The sequence below is a fragment of the Pantherophis guttatus genome, chromosome 3 (assembly GCF_059756535.1).
Source record: "Pantherophis guttatus breed Tessera chromosome 3, ASM5975653v1, whole genome shotgun sequence".
NCBI lineage: Eukaryota > Metazoa > Chordata > Lepidosauria > Squamata > Colubridae > Pantherophis > Pantherophis guttatus.
In genome coordinates, this window is record NC_142065.1 from 3,934,082 (window position 1) to 3,953,403 (window position 19,322).

General features: G+C 45.2%; 1 protein-coding gene across 1 annotated transcript in view; it reads left to right on the forward strand.

Annotated features, from left to right (window-relative positions):
- The first annotated feature begins 7,141 nt into the window (after positions 1-7,141).
- The window catches only part of ANGPT4 (angiopoietin 4), a 48,598-nt gene continuing 36,417 nt past the window's right edge, over positions 7,142-19,322 (forward strand). Inside the window, exon 1 of the mRNA XM_087888981.1 lies at positions 7,142-7,675. Coding sequence (XP_087745107.1) covers positions 7,358-7,675 — 318 coding nt within the window. The 5' untranslated portion in view covers positions 7,142-7,357. The remainder of the gene's footprint in view (positions 7,676-19,322) is intronic.

Sequence of the window (19,322 nt, forward strand, 5' to 3'; positions counted from 1 at the left end):
CCTTCCCTTTCCTTCCTTTTCCTTCCCTTCCCTTCCCTTCCCTCATTCCTTCCCTTCCTTTCCCTTCCCTCATTCTTTCCCTCCCCTCCCCTCCCCTCCCTTCCTTCATTCTCTTTCCTTCTGCTTCCACCTTCCTTCCCTTCCCTTCCAGAATAACATAACTGTCTTCTAGTCCAACCTATACCATTTCAGACAAATGGCTGTCTAGTCTCTTCTTAAAAACCTCCAGTGATGGAATCACCCACAACTCCTGGAGGGAAGCAATTCCTCTGATTAATTGTTCTCACTGCCAGGAAATTTCTCTTTAGTTCTAAGTTGCTTCTCTCCTTGATTAGTATCCACCCATTGCTTCTTGTCCTGCCCTCAGGGGCTTTGGAGAATAACTTGACTCCCTCTTCTTTGGGGCAGCCCCTGAGATAATGGAACCCTGCTATCATGTCTTCCCTAGTCCTTCTTTTCATTAAACTAGACATACTCATTTCTTGCAACCATTCTTCATATGTTTTAGCCTCCAGTCCCCTAATCCTCTTTGTTGCTCTTCTCTGCACTCTTTCTAGAGTCTCAACATCTATTTTACATCGTGGCAACCAAAACTGAGTGTGGCCTTAACCACGGCATTATAAAGTGGTATTAACACTTCACCTGATCTTGATTCTGTCCCTCTGTTTATGCAGCCTAGAACTGTGTTGGCTTTTTTGGCAGCTGCAGCACAAGGCTGGCTCATATTTTAGTGATTGTCCACTAGGACATCTCTTGCCAACATTACTTTAAACAATGTGACAGTGACAGTGATTCTCACCCTCTGCTAAGGATTGTAGTCAGGTAACACAGTCAGCTTGGCTAGGTGTTAACTACCGGTATGTGTGTGAATTTAGTCTATTTGTTGTTTTATGGTTCTGTGTCTTGGATGAATCCAGAAATGAGTAATGCGATGAATGTCAATGTATTCTTGGTCTTGCATAAGGGTTGATGCATGCTCATTATTGTCTTGGGTTTTCTTTAAACATATATATAAATTCTTCAGTCAGTTTTCATGATGGGTAAAATGGGGTGGGGGTGGGGGGTTACTCTGATTTTGGGTGGCACCAAAATCAACTCAACCTGATGCAGCTCAGCTCACTCAATTCAATGCAGCTCAGCTCAGCTCAACTCAGTTCAAGTGAACTCAACTCAATACAGTTCAAGTCAACACAATTCAAGTTATTCACCTCAGCTCAATACAAAGCAAGCCAACTCAACTCACTCAACTCAATGCAACTCAACACAATGCAGCCCAGCCCAGCCCAACCCAACCCAACCCAACCCAACCCAAAGGAAGCCAACTCAACTCTCTCAACCCAATGCAACTCAGCTCAGCTCAACACAGTGCAGCCCATCCCATCCCAGCCCAGCCCAACCCAACCCAACCCAATCCACTCCACTCCACCCCACCCTACCTCAGCCCAGCCCAGCCCAGCCCAGCCCAGCCCAATCCAATCCAATCCAATCCACTCCAACCCAATCCAACCCAACCCAACCCAACCCAACCCAGCCCAGCCCAGCCCAGCCCAGCCCAATCCAATCCAATCCAACCCAATCCAACCCAATCCAACCCAATCCAATCCAACCCAATCCATCCCATCCCATCCCAACCCAACCCAAACCAACCCAATCCAACCCAACCCAACCCAACCCAACCACTCCACTCCAACCCAACCCAACCCAACCCAACCCAGCCCAATCCAACCCAACCCAACACAACCCAATCCAACCCAACCCAACCCAACCCAACCCAACCCAATCCAATCTAACCCAACCCAATCCAATCCAACCCAACCCAACCCAACCCAGCCCAGCCCAGCCCAGCCCAGCCCAGCCCAGCCCAGCCCAATCCAATCCAACCCAATCCATCCCATCCCAACCCAATCCAATCCAATCCAACCCAACCCACTCCACTCCACTCCAACCCAACCCAACCCAACCCAACCCATCCCAATCCAATCCAACCCAATCCAATCCAATCCAATCCAATCCAATCCAATCCAACCCAATCCAACCCAATCCAATCCAACCCAATCCAATCCAATCCAATCCAACCCAACCCAACCCAGCCCAGCCCAGCCCAGCCCAATCCAATCCAATCCAATCCAATCCAATCCAATCCAATCCAATCCAATCCAATCCAATCCAATCCAACCCAACCCAACCCAACCCAATCCAATCCAACCCAATCCAATCCAACTCATATCATGCCTCTATATCTCTGCATAGAAAAGACTTTTAAGGAAATAAATGTATGTCTTGGGGGCTTTCTGAAGATGTAAAAAAAATGTAGCTTGCAGTCCTGGAGTTGCTGATCAGATTGCAGTTGAGACTCTTCCCCCTTCTTTTGTCTACCAGCTCCAAAAAGACTCTGAAAACATTTTAAATGTGCCCTTAGGAAAACAGCCCCGTTCCCCCTTCCTTCTTATGTGGGGGAGCCTGGCAGCCTCTGAGCCTTTCCCAAAATAGCAGATTTCGAGCAACACTCTGCCCGGCTGCTGGCCAAATGGGTCCTAAATGAGCCCTAAATCATAACTCTGGCTTTTCGATTCAGTTTTGATTCCAGAGGAGAAGACAAGAGGGGAACTAATAATCGCCAGGTAGCCAGATCAGCATGGGAAGGAGGGGAAAAAAAAAAAAGAATTAAATGTGATGAATTTTCTTTAGCTGACAAGAAGATCTCCCTTGCTTTTGAGTGTTGCCTTTACCCAAACAAAGGAAACACTTCCTGAGCTCTTCCTGTTGCTGCTCTGAAGCCAGCAAACAGCTGGTATCGATCAGGAAAAACACCCCAGCCAAAGCACACAGCATCGCCTTCCTTTGCATCCTAGGGAGGAGGTTGGCTTCCAGGAAGCTGGGATTTCCAGGAAACCCTGTCTAAGAATGACTGGGGAAGTAGACATTTAGGTGATACAGGAAAAGCCCTTCCTGGAATCCCTTCCTTCTCCTTTTAACAAATATTACAGAACTAGCTGGATACCCATGCTCCGCTACAAAACTATGCGATCGGGCTTGATAAGTCAACACTTACAGCTTGAAAATTAATGAGTAGTTACGATCGGCCTCTCCTCTCCCCTTCTCTCCCTCAGGCTTGCCCCACAGAAGCCTCCCCTATCCTATCCCCTTCTCTCCCTCAGGCTTGCCCCACAGAAGCCTCCCCTATCCTATCCTCTGCTTGCTGCTGTGAAAGTAAAACTGAAACTGAAACTCCTCTCCTCTGCTTGTGCTTTGCATTTGGAACAGATTTCTTTTTCAAGTGGGGAGGGAGAGTAGAACTCCTTAGCATCAGAGCGTGTTAATAATAATAATATAGGAAATACTAATGCTCTGATGGTCATTTCGAAAACTCCTTTCTTCGCGAGCACCTAGAAGCCAAGAGGAACATACGTGGCAAATTTCACGTTTATTAGCTTTACGGTTCTGGAGATTTCGTGATTACGGCATGAGTGGTTTTCATGTTTATATATATATATATAGATAAAAGAGTTGGAAGGGACCTTGGAGGTGTTCGAATCCAAGTAGGAGACCCTATACCACGGGTGTCAAACTAGCGGCCTGCGGGCCAGATGTGTCACACGCAGGCCACACCCACCCCAGCTCCATGAAGGAGAAAAACAACGTGGTACGTCCCACGACAGCAACGTGGTGCCACGGGTTTGACATCCGTGCCCTAGGCCATTTCAGGCCAATGATTGTCCAATCTCTTCTGAGAAACCTCCAGATGGGACACTCACAACCTCTGGAGTGAGGGTGTCAAACTCAAGGCCCGTGGGCCTCATTCAGCCTATGGGGCCACCCCAGAGATAGGGGAGGACTGGCCTGCAGTGCCTCTGCCAACAATAACGGAGTTTGGGAGGGGCCGTTTTCGGCCGCTCCAGCCTCCTGCAGCCCTCTGCCAGTAAAAATGAAGCCTGGGAGCCCCCTGGACTCCATTTTTGCTGGAAGTGGGCAAAGCCAAACAAATTAAAAGCGAAACAAAAGGAGAAATGTTTCCCCCTTTTGCATTTGAGCATCCAAGAAGGGACAAGAAAGGAGAAAGGGGAAGAGGGAAGAAAAAGAAAAAGAAGGGAAGAGGGGAAGAGAGCAAGGAAGGAAAAAGAAGGAAATAAGGGGAAGGAAGAAGAAAAATGAGAATGAAGGGGGAAGGAAAAAGAAGAGAAGGGAAGGGAAGGGAAGGGAAGGAAAAAGAAGGGAAGGGAAGGGAAGGGAAGGGAAGGGGAGGGGAGGGGAGGGGAGGGTGCTCATCTTTGGTGCCCTCTGAGCTTGATTGTTTTCTTCCAGATGTTTCATGACCCAACTAGGTAATATCATCAGTGCTAGAAGGCAGTGGGATTTGCAGAGAGGAGGGGAAGGAGAAGAGGGAAAGGAGGAGGAGAGGGAAAGGGGGAGGACTATGGATTCTTGATTCTCTCTGAGCTTGGTGGTATTCTTGCAGGCATTTCATGACCCAACTAGCTAACATCATCAGTGCTGCAGAGTAGGAGGAGGAGGTGGTGGTGGTGGTGGTGGTGGTGGTGGAGGAGGAGGAGGAGGAGGAGGAGGAGGAGGAGGAGGAGGAGGAGGAGGAGGAGGAGGAGGAGGAGAGTGAGGTTCAAGGGATCTCTGGGCTTGGTGGTTTTCTTGCAGACATTTCATGACCCAACTAGGTAATATCATCAATGCTAGAAGGGAATGGGATTTGCAGAGAGGAGGAGGAGAAGGAGAAGAGGGAAAGGAGGAGAAGAGGGAGAGGAGGAGGAGGAGGAGGACTATGGACTCTTGATTCTCTCTGAGCCTAGTTGTATTCTAGCAGACATTTCATGACCCAACTAGCTAACATCATCAGTGCTGCAGAGTAGGAGGAGGAGGAGGAGGTGGTGGTGGTGGTGGAGGAGGAGGAGGAGGAGGAGGAGGGGGAGAGTGAGGTTCAAGGGATCTCTGAGCTTGGTGGTTTCCTTCGAGACGTTTCATGACCCAACTAGGTAACATCATCAATGCTGAAGAGGAGGAGGATTTTGCTCTCATTTTAATCTCTAATTTAAATGTTTAGGAAATGTGTAGAGAAAGCAGAACCACCAGTTCAGTTCCATTCATTAAGCCACGCGAAGAAACGTTAAGCCAATCTTTTTAAAAACTTTGGGGAGGAGGCCAGAGTGGGGATGGTGGGGGGTGGGGTGGGGGGTTTTCCTTGCAGTTGCAGAAGTCAGTTTGATGCCAAAATGAAGCCTGCAAAGATTGACGGGCTTGAATCATCCCCTCGACTCCCCCCCCCCCAAAAAAGCCACCAGCAGTGTACATTGACTTAAAGTGCTCCATAAGGATTTTTAAAAATCATATCACCCACCCCACTCACTTTTTTTAATTTTAAAACAAACTTTATTAAATTATCAAACAATTATAAAAACAGTTAAAACCATAATAAAATATTCATATACATAGATCATATCTTATAACTGACATTTCATTTCTATTCTTTTACATATCTATATATATTCTTCTCCTCTACACATTATATATTTCATAATCCACTCATTTTTGAGTTGCCCAGTTGTGAGTGTGTAACTTTCCGTCTGAAATGTTTAATTATGGGATATTTTTAAAATTTAGCCAAATTGTTTAATCTGTTTTAATCTATTTTAAATTTTGTATCTCTGTGTTTTATCTTTTGGCTGTTCACCGCCCTGAGTCCTTCGGGAGAAGGGCGGTATAGAAATTTAATAAAAATAAAATAAAAATAAATAAACGTGAGCTCTTGTAACAGGATTGGAGTGGGGGGGGGGGAATTCTCGCCAAGGAGTTCTTGTTTCTTTTTCTTCTTCTTTCTCCTCCTTCCTCCTGTCTCCATCCTTCTTCCTTGTCTTCCTCCTCTTCCCTTTCTTCTTTTCCTTCTGTCTCCATCTTCTCCAACCCCCTCCTCCTCCTCCTCCCTGCAAACCCCACTCCCTTCTAGCACAGATGACATTCCCTAGTTGGGTCACGAAACGTCTGCAAGAAAACAGCCAAGCTCAGAGAGCGCCAAAGACCCCATAGTTCTTCTCTCCCCTTCTCCTCCTATCAGAATAGAGCTGGGAGGGACCGTCGAGGTCCTCTAGTCCAACCTCCTGTTCAAGCAAGGAGACCCTGCATCACCCCAGACAAATGGATGCCCAGTTTCTTCTTAAAAGCCTCCAGTGATGGAGGAGCACCCATGACTTCTGGTGGCAAGCTGTTCCACTGGTTAATTGTCCTCACTGTTAGGAAGTTTCTCCTTAATTCCAGGTTGCTTCTCTCCATGGTTAGTTTCCATCCGTTGTTTCATGTCCTGCCTTCAGGTGCTTTGGAGAATAGGTTGACCCCCTCTTCTTTGGGGCAGCCCCTCAAATTCTCTTGTCTTCCACCATCTCCTCCTCTTCCTCTTCTTCTTCCTCCTCCTTTTCTCCTCCTCCTCCTCCTCACCTCCTCTCCTCTCCGCCTCCTTTTCTTCCTCCTCCTCCTTTTCTTCTCCTCCTCTTCCTCTCCTCCTCTCCTCCTCCCCCCTCCTCCTTTTCTTCTCCTCCTCCTCCTCTCCTCCTCCTCCTATTTTCCTCCTCCTCCTCTCCTCCTCCTCCTCTCCTCTCCCTTTTCTTCTTCCTCCTCCTCTTCCTCCTTTTCTTCTCCTCTTCCTCCTCCTCTTCTTCCTCCTCTCCTCTCCTCCTCCTCTTCCTTCTCTTCTTCCCCCTCTCCTCTCCTCCTCCTCCTCTTCTTCTCCTCTTCTTCCTCCTCTTCTTCTTCTCCTCCCACCTCCTCCTCTCCTCTTCCTCGTCTTCTCCTCCTCCTTCCTCCTCCTCTTCCTCCTCCTCCTCTTCCTCCTCTCCTCTCCTCCTCCTCTTCCTCCTCCTCTTCTTCCTCCTCTCTCCTCCTCTTCTTCTCCTCCTCTCCTCCTCTTCCTCCTCTTCTCCTCCTCTTCTTCCTCCTCCTCCTCCTCTTCCTCCTCCTCTTCCTCCTCCTCCTTCCTCCTCCTCCTCCTCTTCCTCCTCTTTGCAGGAGTGACCTCATACCTCCTGAAACCCGCCTGATGATTAAAAAGAAAAAAAAACAAAAACCCAGACTTGTTAAGGAAGAGGGGGGCTGTCAAAAAAAAGGGGGGGGGGAGGAAAGGAGGAGGGGCAGAGGGAGAAAGGAAGTTCTAATTTTACAGAACGTGAATGCATTGAGAAAGGGGTGGGGGGGAAATCAGCCTGACCCACAGAAGGAAGTAGAGCAGCCCTCCCCGCTGGCATCAGCCCCACTCTCGCATCCTCGGGGCTGGCTGCAGCGGAGACTTTCAGCCGAGAAAAGCCCACTTTTTCAGGACCGGGGAGGGAGCGGGTGGGCTTTTCTCGGCCCCCACCTGGCCGCCATGCAATTCTTCCTCCTGGCATTCCTGGCCCTCGGTGCCCTGCTGGCAGCCCGGGGGGCGAAGGGCAGCCAGAGGCGGGCGAGCGAGGGGGTCCTCCGCCGCCGCGCCCACCGCGTTCAGCAGGGGCGCTGCAGTTACACCTTCGTCCTGCCCGAAGCGGACCCTCCCCCCTGCCAACCTCCCGGGGACCCTCTGGGCATCAACGCCCTGCAGCGGGATTCTCCCGGGGACCCCTTTCCCGGGGGCGACGGCCAGCCCGCCCCGAAGGTCCAGCAGCTGGAGAGGATTTTGGAAAATAACACTCAATGGCTCATGAAGGTAATCTTTATTCTTAGTTTTTGAAAAAAAAAGCAACGGGGGGGGGAGGAGACAGGGGACGGAAAGGGGGCAGGTGGGATTCACAGAGGCTGCATCAACAGGGGGATAGAATCAGGATCGCGTGGAGTGTTAAATACCGCTTTATAATGCCTTGGTGTCAGGCCACACTTGGAGTAGTGCATTCGGTTTTGGTCATCGCGGTGTAAAAAAAAGATGTTGAGACTCTAGAAGGAGGGCAGAAAAGGGCAGCTAAGATGATTAGGGGGCTGGAGGCTAAAACGTATAAAGAATGGTTGCAGGAACTGGGCATGTCTAGTTGAAGAGAATAGAATAGGAGAGAGGAGAGGAGAAAAGAGAAGAGAGGAGAGGAGAAGAGAAGAGGAGAGGAGAGGAGAGGAGGAGAGGAGAAGAGAAGAGAAGAGAAGAGAAGAGAAGAGAAGAGAAGAGAAGAGAAGAGAAGAGAAGAGAAGAGAAGAGTTGGAAGGGACCTTGGAGGTCTTCTAGTCCAACCCCCAGCTTAAACGAAAAAGATGGAAAAAGTTCAGAGAAGAGCAACTAAGATGATTAGGGGCCGGGAGGCTAAAACGTATAAAGAACGGTTGTAGGAAATGGGGATGTCTAGTAGAATAGAATAGGAGAGGAGAGGAGAGGAGAGGAGAGGAGAGGAGAGGAGAGGAGAAATAACAGAGTTGGAAGGGACCTTGGAGGTCTTCTAGTCCAACCCCCTGCTTAAACAAAAAAGATGGAAAAAGTTCAGAGAAGAGCAACGAAGATGATTAGGGGGCGGGAGGCTAAAATGTATAAAGAACGGTTGTAGGAACTGGGGATGTCTAGTAGAATAGGAGAGGAGAGGAGAGGAGAGGAGAGGAGAGGAGAGGAGAGGAGAGGAGAGGAGAGGAGAAGAGAAGAGAAGAGAAGAGAAGAGAAGAGAAGAGAAGAGAAGAGAAGAGAAGAGAAGAGAAGAGAAGAGAAGAGAAGAGAAGAGAAGAGAAGAGAAGAGAAGAGAATATACTGAAGAGAGAATACAGAATAGAATAGGATAGGATAAAATACAGAAAGAATAGAGTAGAGTAGAGTAGAGTGTAGAGTGTAGAATAGAGAGAGGAGAGGAGAGGAGAGGAGAGGAGAGGAGAGGAGAGGAGAGGAGAGGAGAGGAGAAGAGAAGAGAAGAGAAGAGAAGAGAAGAGAAGAGAAGAGAAGAGAAGAGAAGAGAAGAGAAGAGAAGAGAAGAGAAGAGAAGAGAAGAGAAGAGAAGAGAAGAATATACTGAAGAGAGAATACAGAATAGAATAGGATAGGATAAAATACAGAAAGAATAGAGTAGAGTAGAGTAGAGTGTAGAGTGTAGAATAGAGAGAGGAGAGGAGAGGAGAGGAGAGGAGAGGAGAGGAGAGGAGAGGAGAAATAACAGAGTTGGAAGGGACCTTGGAGGTCTTCTAGTCCAACCCCCTGCTTAGAAGAAAAAGATGGAAAAAGTTCAGAGAAGAGCAACGAAGATGATTAGGGGACTGGAGGCTAAAACCTATGAAGAACGGTTGCAGGAACTGGGGATGTCTAAGAATGGAATGGAATGGAATGGAATAGAATAGAATAGAATAGAATAGAATAGAATAGAATAGAATAGAATAGAATAGAATTCAATTTTTTATTGGCCAAGTGTGATTGGACACACAAGGAATTTGCCTTTGGTGCATACGCTCTCGGTGTACATAAAAGACAAGATACGTTCATCAAGAATCCTAAGGTACAACACTTAATGATAGTCATAGGGGACAAATAAGCAATCAAATCATATTAGGAAACAGCCAATGTAAATCGTAAGAATACCAGCAACAAGGTTACAGTCATAGTCATAAGTGGGAGGAGATGGGTGGTGGGAACGATGAGAAGATTAATAGTAATGCAGACTTAGTGAATAGTTTGACAGTGTTGAGGGAATTATTTGTTTAGCAGAGTGATGGCGTTCAGGGGAAAAAAACTTTTCCTGTGTCTTGTTTTAATGAAAAGGAGAACTAGGGGAGACATGATAGCAGCGTCCCAATATCTCAGGGGCTGCCCCAAAGAAGACGGAGTCAAGCTATTCTCCAAAGCACCTGAAGGCAGGACAAGAAGCAACAGGTGGAAACTAATCAAGGAAAAAATAACAGAATAATAGAATTGGAAGGGAACTTGGAGGTCTTCTAGTCCAACCCCTTGCTCAGGTAGGAAACCCTATACCATTTTAGACAAGTGGTTGTCCAATCTCTTCTTTAAAAAAAAAAAAAAAAAAAACCTGTTCTCCAAAGTCTGTAGAGATTCTCAGTCATCTAAGTCATGGTTGTCCCAAAGGTGTTTTTTTCAGGAGGCAACTGGAATTTCTTATTTTTTTCTTTGAAGACGTTTCGCTTCTCATGCAAGAAGCTTCTTCAGTTCTGACAGAATAAGTGTTCCCCAAAGCCCCTGAAGGCAGGACAAGAAGCAACGGATGGAAATTTATCGAGGAGAGAGAAGCAACCTGGAACTAAGCAGGAATTTCCTGACAGTGAAAACAGTTAACCAGTGGAACTGCTTGCCACCAGAAGTTATGAATGCTCCAACACTGGAGGTTTTCAAGAAGAGATTGGACGGCCATTTGTCTGAAGTGGTGTAGGGTTTCCTGCCTGAGAAGGGTTGGACTAGAAGACCTCCAAGGTCCCTTCCAACTCTGTTATTCTGTTACCAGGATCTGAAAGATTTGAGGGGGTGGGGTTCATCAGCCTTGTCTGGGGCATCTACCTGAGTCACCTGTTGGGGTGGAGGGGCAAGAGAAGGCACTTGGCTCACTTCCAAGATCTCTTGCAGCTCACCTGGATCAGCTGAGCTACCTGAGCTTTAGAAGTAGCAGGATGAGGGCAGGAGAGCAAAAAAGGATTGTATTTCACTTGCCTTCCCAACGTTCATTGTTTATTAAATTTATATGCCACCCATCTCACCACAGGATGACTCTAAGTGGCTGATGAGATTGAGTGGATTGTTTATTTATTCATACCCAGCCTTTGTATGTTTAGTTAGTTTAGTTTAGTTTATTATTATTATTATTATTATTATTATTATTATTATTATTATTATTATTATTATTATTATTATTATTATTATTATTATTATTATTATTATTATTATTATTATTATTTTAATTTGATTTATATGCCGCCCTTCTCCAGAGACTCAGGGCGGCTTACAATGCGTTAAGCAATAGCCTTCATCCTTTTGTATATTTATACAAAGTCAGCTTATTGCCCCCACAAACCGGGTCCTCATTTTACCTACCTTAGAAAGGATGGAAGGCTGAGTCAACCTTGAGCCTTGGCGAGATTCGAACCTGCAGTAATTGCAGACAGCTGGTGTTAATCACAATGCTTTCAGTCTGCTGAGCCACCAGGCCCTCCCTCTTTCCCTCCCTCCCTCCCTTCTTTTTCTTTCTTTCTTTCTCTCTCTCTTTCTTTCCCTCCCTCCCTCCCTTCATTCTTTCCTTCTTTCTTTTTCCTCCCTCCCTCCCTTCTTTTTCTTTCTTTCTTTCTCTCTCTTTCTTTCCCTCCTTCCTTCCCTCCCTTCTTTCTTTCCTTCTTTCTTTTTCTTCCCTCCCTCCCTTCTTTTTCTTTCTTTCTTTCTTTCTCTCTCTCTTTCTTTCTTTCTTTTTTTTAAAATTTGACTTACATGCCGCCCTTCTCCGGAGACTCAGGGCGGCTTACAATGCGCTAAGCAATAGCCTTCATCCTTTTGTATATTTATACAAAGTCATCTTATTGCCCCCACAAACTGGGTCCTCATTTCACCTACCTTAGAAAGGATGGAAGGCTGAGTCAACCTTGAGCCTTGGAGAGATTCGAACTTACAGTAATTGCAGACAGCTGGTCTTAATCACAATGCTATCAGTCTGCTGAGCTATCCAGGGCCTTTTTATTAAATTTATTAATAAAGTTTATTACATTTCTATACCGCCCTTCTCCCGAAGGACTCATGGTGGGGTACAGCCATGCTAAAACACACAAAATAAACTCACAAAATGTAAAAACAATTTAAAACGAAATTAAATTAAATTTGGCCCACAAAGTTAAAAATTGGCAAACAACCCAATTTAAAAATCATATTCGAAGCCAGCCCGGCCTGTTGGAACAACAGAGTCTTAAGGGCACGGCGAAAGGTGCGCGAGTCGGGAATCCTCCGTATCCCGGGGGGCAATTCGTTCCAGAGGGCAGGTGCCCCCACAGAAAAGGCTCTCCCTCTGGGTGTCGCCAGTCGGCATTGTCTGGCCGACGGCACCCTGAGGAGTCCCTCTCTGTGGGATCGTATTGGCCGGTGGGAGGCTACCGGTGGCAGAAGGCGATCTCGTACATACCCAACACATTTTCTTCCTCCTGTTTTCCCCGTAACAGCAACCCTGTGAGGTGGCTGGAAGGGACCTTGAAGGTCTTCTAGTCCAACCCCCTGCTGAAGACAGGGGTCTTTATACAATTCCGGTCAAATGGTTGTCCAGTCTTTTCCTGAAAATCTCCAGTGATGGAGCAGCCACAACTTCTGAAGGCAACTCTTCCGTTGGTTGATTGTTCTCACCGTCAGGAAATTTCTCCTTAAGTTCTTGGTGGGATCTCTCGTTAATGTTCTTAAATCCATTACTTCCTCTCCTCCGGTGCTTTGGAGAATAGGTGGATCCCCTCTTTTTGGGGGATAGCCTCTCAAATGTTGGAAAATTGCTATCATGTCACCCCTAATTCTTCTCTTCATTAGTCTAGACGCAGGAGTCTGCAACTTTAAACACTCAAAGAGCCATTTGGAGCCGTTTCCCACAGAAAAGAAAACACCGGGAGCCACAAAACCCTTCCTGTGCCTGACTATTTCCTGAGCGGCCACAAAACTAGCATACGTAGTTGAATTAAATGTTCTGTTTTCTTCTGAAACTTTTCTTTTCTCGGATTTATCCATGGTTGGCCTACCAGGGGTTGAAAAGCTCAATAAATCACGTGCTGGTGGGCGTCGCACATTGGCGGTTGTGACACATATTTTGAGTGACAGGGAGCCGCAGCGGAGGGGTGAAAGAGCCACATGTGGCTCCAGAGCTGCAGGTTGCTGACTCCTGTTCTAGACATATTTAGTTCCCTCAACCGTTCATCCTATGATTTAGCCTCCAGAGCCTAAATTATCTTTCTTGCTCTACTCTGCACACTTTTTACAACCTCAGCATCGTGTGTCCAAAATGCATCTTGTCATTTGTGCCTCAAGTGAGAAATTTGGGTTGATCCAACGATCCATGGCTTCCCCCTTTTTTTTTTTTTTGGTCTCTCCGTGGTCTTTTCACGAGTCTTCTCCAACGTTCAAAACCTTCAATACCTTTCCAGCTATGGACGATCTGGTTCCAGAGCTCCAGTGTCCTTCCTTCCTTGGCACACGATCACATTTTTGGCCTGAGTTTATGGATGTTTGCAATGTCCCTTCGTCACGTGACGTTCATTTTCAACGTCCTTGCTTGGAAACTGCTGTTCACTTCCGGTTTCTAGTAAAAACCGTTCCATGGTGAATAATACATTTGCTGAACAACCGAAGTGCTCATTTAACTACAGGGCCTTCTCTGTGGGGGCACCTACCCTCTGGAATCAGTTGCCCCCAGAGATAAGGAGAATCCAAGACCTTAGTGCCTTCCGCCGTGCCCTTAAAACCCACTTTTTCCAGCAAGCCGGGCTGGCTTAAGAAGAAATTTTAAATGTTTTAATTGGTTTGTATTTTTAATTTTGGGCCAAATTTATATATATTTTAATTGTTTTTTAATATTTGTATTTTATGTTTTTTTAAATTCTGGCTGTACACCGCCCTGAGTCCTCAGGGAGAAGGGCGGTATATAAATTTAAAATAAATAAAAAATAAATAAACTACTACCATAAAAATGGGAGTAAAATCAGGTCTGGTCACATGGTTAAGTCATAAGTCATATGAGCTGCAGTGGTGCAGTGGTTTAGCGTGCAGTACTGCAGGCCAGTGGTGAAATCCAATTTTTTTTTTACTATGGGTTCTGTGGGCGTGGCTTGGTGGGCATGGTGTGGCTTGGTGGGCGTGGCTTGGTGGGCATGGCAGGGAAAGGATATTGCAAAATCCCCATTCCCATCCCACTCCTGGGGGAAGGATATTGCAAAATTTCCATTCCCACCCCCACTCTGGGGCCAGCCAGAGGTGGCATTTGCCTGTTCTCAAAATTTCCGCTACGGGTTCTCCAGAACCTATTTGAACCTGCTGGATTTCACCCCTGCTGCAGGTTAATTCCCTGTCACTCAAAATATGTGACACAACCGCCAATGTGCGACACCCGCTGGCATGAAATTTATTGTGCTTTTCAACCCCTGGTAGGCCAACCATGGATAAATCCAAGAAAAATTAAGAAAAATCCAGAGCCATGGTGGCGCAGTGGTTAGAGTGCAGTACTGCAGGCTACTTCTGCTGCCTGCCGTCTGCCTGCAATTTGGCAGTTCAAATCTCACCAGGGTCAAGGTTGACTCAGCCTTCCGTCCTTCCGAGGTCGGTCAAATGAGGACCTGGATTGTTGGGGGTAAAAGGCTGACTCTGTAAACCACTTAGACAGGGGCTGTAAAGCACTGTGAAGCGGTATATAAGTCTAAGTGCTATTGCTATTGCCCCTAACTTTCTTGGTAAATGATAAGGTTGTGATTGACAGATTCTCTAGCCCTAAAGAAAAACAAAAGAAAACAAAATGATTTTGAAATGTAGACTAGATGAGATCACCTAGTTAAAATTTTATTTTATTTTATTTTATTTTATTTTATTTTATTTTATTTTATTCTATTATTTTATTTTATTTTATTTTATTTTATTTTATTTTATTTTATTATTTTATTTTATTTTATTTTATTTTATTTTTTTATTTTATTTTATTTTATTTTATTATTTTATTTTATTTTATTTTATTATTTTATTTTATTTTATTTTATTTTATTTTATTTTATTTTATTTTATTTTATTTTTATTTTATTTTTATTATTTTTATTTTTATTTTAATATTTTTATTTTATTCAGTTTAGGCCTCACCCAATTCCAAACTGTTCCGGGTGGCTTATAGTAACCTCACTATAAAAAAATTAAAATGCCGGATGAATAATCAGAGACAAAATAAACAATGAACAAGAAAAATAAGAACATTTTAAAAAAAAAAAAAAAGAAAAGAAAAATCAAGAACAACTTGGTGGTCCAGCAACAATACACAAAACAGAGTGGTTTGATCCTGAGGGAACTTTGTGAAAATTTGAGAACAGATTTGGGGTTCATTGCAATCCCATACTTGTCCGTTCCTCTTTCCCCCCGTCATGGCACTTTATATAAACACGGTACTAATTCCATCCTGGGAAACAGGGTTTAAAACAAAATATTTATGTCAACTGTTGGCAAAGAGATTGGATTAATATTGGCTGCGTTCAGCACATCTTTCGAAGTTCTTCTCAATCACTCAGGCGATGTTGGTTTGATTATGTACCATCAACTCACAAAGAGCAACCACAGAGAAGTTTTTTTTTCCCCATCGTGATGTGTTCCTGATTTGGTCTTTCAGATCTCCCAAATGGTGCCCCCATCACCCCTGTTCTGAGTGATAGAATCATAGACCCGTAGTCCTGGAAGGGAGCTTGGAGGTCTTCTAGTCCATCCCTCTGCTCAAGGCAGGAGTCCTTATTCCATCTTGGACAAATGTCTATTTCAGGGGTCAGCAACCTGCAGCTCTGGAGCCGCATGTGGCTCTTTCATCCCTCTGCTGTGGCTCCCTGTTACTCAAAATATGCGTCACAACCGCCAATATGCGACACCTGCCGGCACACCATGTATTGAGCTTTCCAACCTCCAGTAGGCCAACCATGGATAAATCCAAGAAAAGAAAAGTTTCAGAAGAAAATAGAACGTTTAATTCAACTACATATGCTAGTTTTGTGGCCGCTCAAGAAATAGTCAGGCACGGGAAGGGTTTTGTGGCTCCTGGTGTTTTCTTTTCTGTGGGAAACGGGTCCAGATTGCTCTTTGAGTGTTTAACGTTGCAGATCCCTGGTCTATGTAGACTCTCAATCATCCAGGTCATGGTTGTCCCAAAAGTGGTTTTTTTTTCAAAAGACAACTGGACTTCGTTTTTCCTTGAAGACGTTTCGCTTCTCATCCAAGAAGCTTCTTCAGTTCTGAGTGAATGGTGGAGGAGGGAAGGATTTATATTCTTGGCAATCATCTGGTCGTTAAGATGACTGCAAGCTGACTGCAAGGAATATAAATCTTTCCATTCCTCATATTCAGTCAAAATTCTTGGATGAGAAGCGAAACGTCTTCAGGGAAAATCAAAGTTCAGTTGACTTTTGGGGACACCTTTGGGACATCCTGGATAAATGGTTGTTGAATGTTTTTTTGAAAACCTCCAATGATGGAGCACCCATAACTTCTGAAAGCAAACTCTTCCATTGTTCTCCCTGTCAGGAAATTCCTCCTTATTTCAAGGTTGGATCTGACCAGCTTCCACCCATTGCTTCTTCTTGTCCTGCCCTTGTTTTTTGTTTTTTTTTTATTTGATTTATATGCCGCCCTTCTCCGAAGACTCAGGGCGGCTTACAATGTGCTCAGCAATAGCCTTCATCCTTTTGTATATTTATACAAAGTCAGCTTATTGCCCCCACAAACTGGGTCCTCAATTTACCCACCTTAGAAAGGATGGAAGGCTGAGTCAACTTTGAGCCTTGGCGAGATTCGAACCCTGCAGTAATTGCAGGCAGCTGGTCTTAATAACCAGCTTAATAACAGGGTGCCTTAAACCCCTGTACTACCAAGGCTCTTGTTCCTGGTTATCCTCTTCTCTTCTACTTTTCCCAACATTATGGACTTCTGAAAGGAACTCTATCTTCAGATTGATGGATGATTGATTAGGTGCCATAAGTCATTGTTGACTCTTAGCAATCCCATAAATCAGGCTCTATATTTAGGCAAGGAAAAACAAAATGCACAGGTACCATATAGGTGGTATCTCGCTCAATAGTAGTAACTGTGAGAGGGATCTTGGAGTCCTAGTGGACAATCGGTTAAATCTGAGCCAGCTGTGTGCAGCAGCTGCCAAAAAAGCCAACACAGTTCTGGGCTGCATCAACAGAGGGATAGAATCAAGATCACGTGAAGTGTTAATACCACTTTATAAGGCCTTGGTAAGGCCACACTTGGAATCCTGCATCCAGTTTTGGTCGCCACGATGTAAAAAAGATGTTGAGACTCTGGAAAGAGTGCAGAGAAGAGCAACGAAGAGGATTAGGGGACTCAAGGCTAAAACATATGAAGAATGGTTGCAGGAACTGGGTATGTCTAGTTTAATGAAGAGAAGGACTAAGGGAGACATGATAGCAGTCTTCCAATATCTCAGGGGCTGCCCCAAAGAAGAGGGAGTCAAGCTATTCTCCAAAGCACCTGAGGGCAGGACAAGAAGCAGCGGATGGAAACTCACCAAGGAGAGAAGGAACTTAGAACTCAGGAGAAATTTCTTGACAGTGAGAACAATTAATAAGTGGAACAACTTGCCTCTAGAAGTTGTGAATGCTCCAACACTGGAAATTTTTGAAGAGGTTGGACAACCATTTGTCTGAGGTGGTGTAGGGTTTCCTACCTAAGCAGGGGGTTGGACTAGAAGACCTCCAAGGTCCCTTCCAACTCGGTTATTCTATTCTAAGCATTCTCCAGAAAGTCTTGTCCCTAGTCTGGTCTTTCAGGTCTTCCAATAATCTCCCCATCATCACTGTAGTTGAATCCATCTACTCAGCTCCTGGTCATCCTTTTTCTTTCCCTCTTTCCCAACATTGATTGATTAGATGACATCAAGTCAGTGTCTCCTCTTAGCAACCATAGAGCTCAACTCTTCCAGGCTGAACGGTGTCTCCATTGACTTGCAATTGAGTCCTTCCACTTGCTGATGGGTGCCTTCTTCTCTTTCCATCCATTTTTCCCAACATTGTGGACTTGTCAAAGGAGATTGATTGGGTTGATTATATGCCATCAAGTCTCTGTTGACTTTTAGTGACCACATAGATAGGTTTTCTCCAGAGGGATCTGTTCCTAACCTGGTCCTTTAGGTCTTCGAATAGGCCCTCATTGTTGCTGTAACTGAGTCCATCAACCTGGACTCATGTTAGCATATTTAGAATAGAATAGAATAGAATAGAATAGAATAGAATAGAATGGAATGGAATGGAATGGAATGGAATGGAATGGAGTGGAGTGGAGTGGAGTGGAGTGGAGTGGAGTGGAGTGGAGTGGAGTGGAGTGGAGTGGAGTGGAATGGAATGGAATGGAATGGAATAACAGACTTAGAAGGGACTTTGGAGGTCTTCTAGTCCAACCTCCTGAACGGTTGCAGGAACTGGGCCTGGCTAGTCTAGTGAAGAGAAGGACCAGGGGAGACAGGATAGCATCTTCCAACATTTGAGGGGGCTGCCCCAGAGAGGAGGAGGAGGGGGTCAAACTATTTTCCAAAGCACCCGAAGGCCAGACAAGGAAGAATGGATGGAAACTGATCAAGGAGAGATTCAACCTAGAAATAAGGAGGAATTTTCTGACAGTGAGAAGAATCAACCGATGGAACAGAAGTTGCCTTCAGAAGTTGTGGGAGCTTCATCACTGGAGGCTTTCAAGAAGAGACTGGACTGCCATCTGTCAGAATTATTATAGGGTCTCTTGCTTGGGCAGGGGGTTGGACTAGATGACCTACAAGGTCCCCTACAACTCTGTTAATCTGTAATTTTCCAATTCTGTTATTCTGTTTACACTTTCTGCCCTGCTTGAAAAGCAGGATGACTGTAAAAAAAAAAATTAGAAGTTGCAACTGAGAAGTCTGATCAACTGTGCATTGTAGGAAACGTTGATCTTGATGTGATTTTTTTCTGCAGACTTTTGGAGGTTGCTTCTGAGCAGTCGTTAAAAGTTGTGGGTTGGGGACAAGGGTGAAATCCAGCAGGTTCTGACAGGTTCTGAGGAACCGGTAGTGGAAATTTTGAGCAGTTCGGAGAACCGGCAAATACCACCTCTGGCTGGCCCCAGGAGTGGGGAGGGAATGGGGATTTTGCAGTATCCTTCCCCTGAAGTGGAGTGGGAATGGAGATTTTGCAGTATCCTTCCCCTGAAGTGGAGTGGGAATGGAGATTTTGCAGTATCCTTCCCCTGGAGTGGGGTGGGAATGGGGATTTTGCAGTATCCTTCCCCTGCCACGCCCACCAAGTCACGCCTACCAAGCCATGCCCACAGAACAGGTAGTAAAAAAAAATTGGATTTTACCACTGGTCGGGGAGGGGTGTGTGTGGAAGGGGCCAAATGTGAAATCCTGCTGGAGAAATCTCACTCTCTAAACGACACTTGGGTGCCTGGATTTTTGTGTTGAGAAATCCAACACTCAGTTGAAGTGGATTCAAAAGTTTTGTAGGGCGCGTAGTATATTAAAATTAAATGAAAGAAGGAAAGATAAATATGTATTTTAAGAAACAATGGTAAACTTTGAAGATGATAGCACAAATGTTATACCCAGATGATACATGGATTGATTAAAAAATGTACAGGAATACTAGAGGAATAATAGTAAAGTAAAAAATGAAATTGGAAATGGAGACGTATGTAAATAGAAATCGGGTCTGCT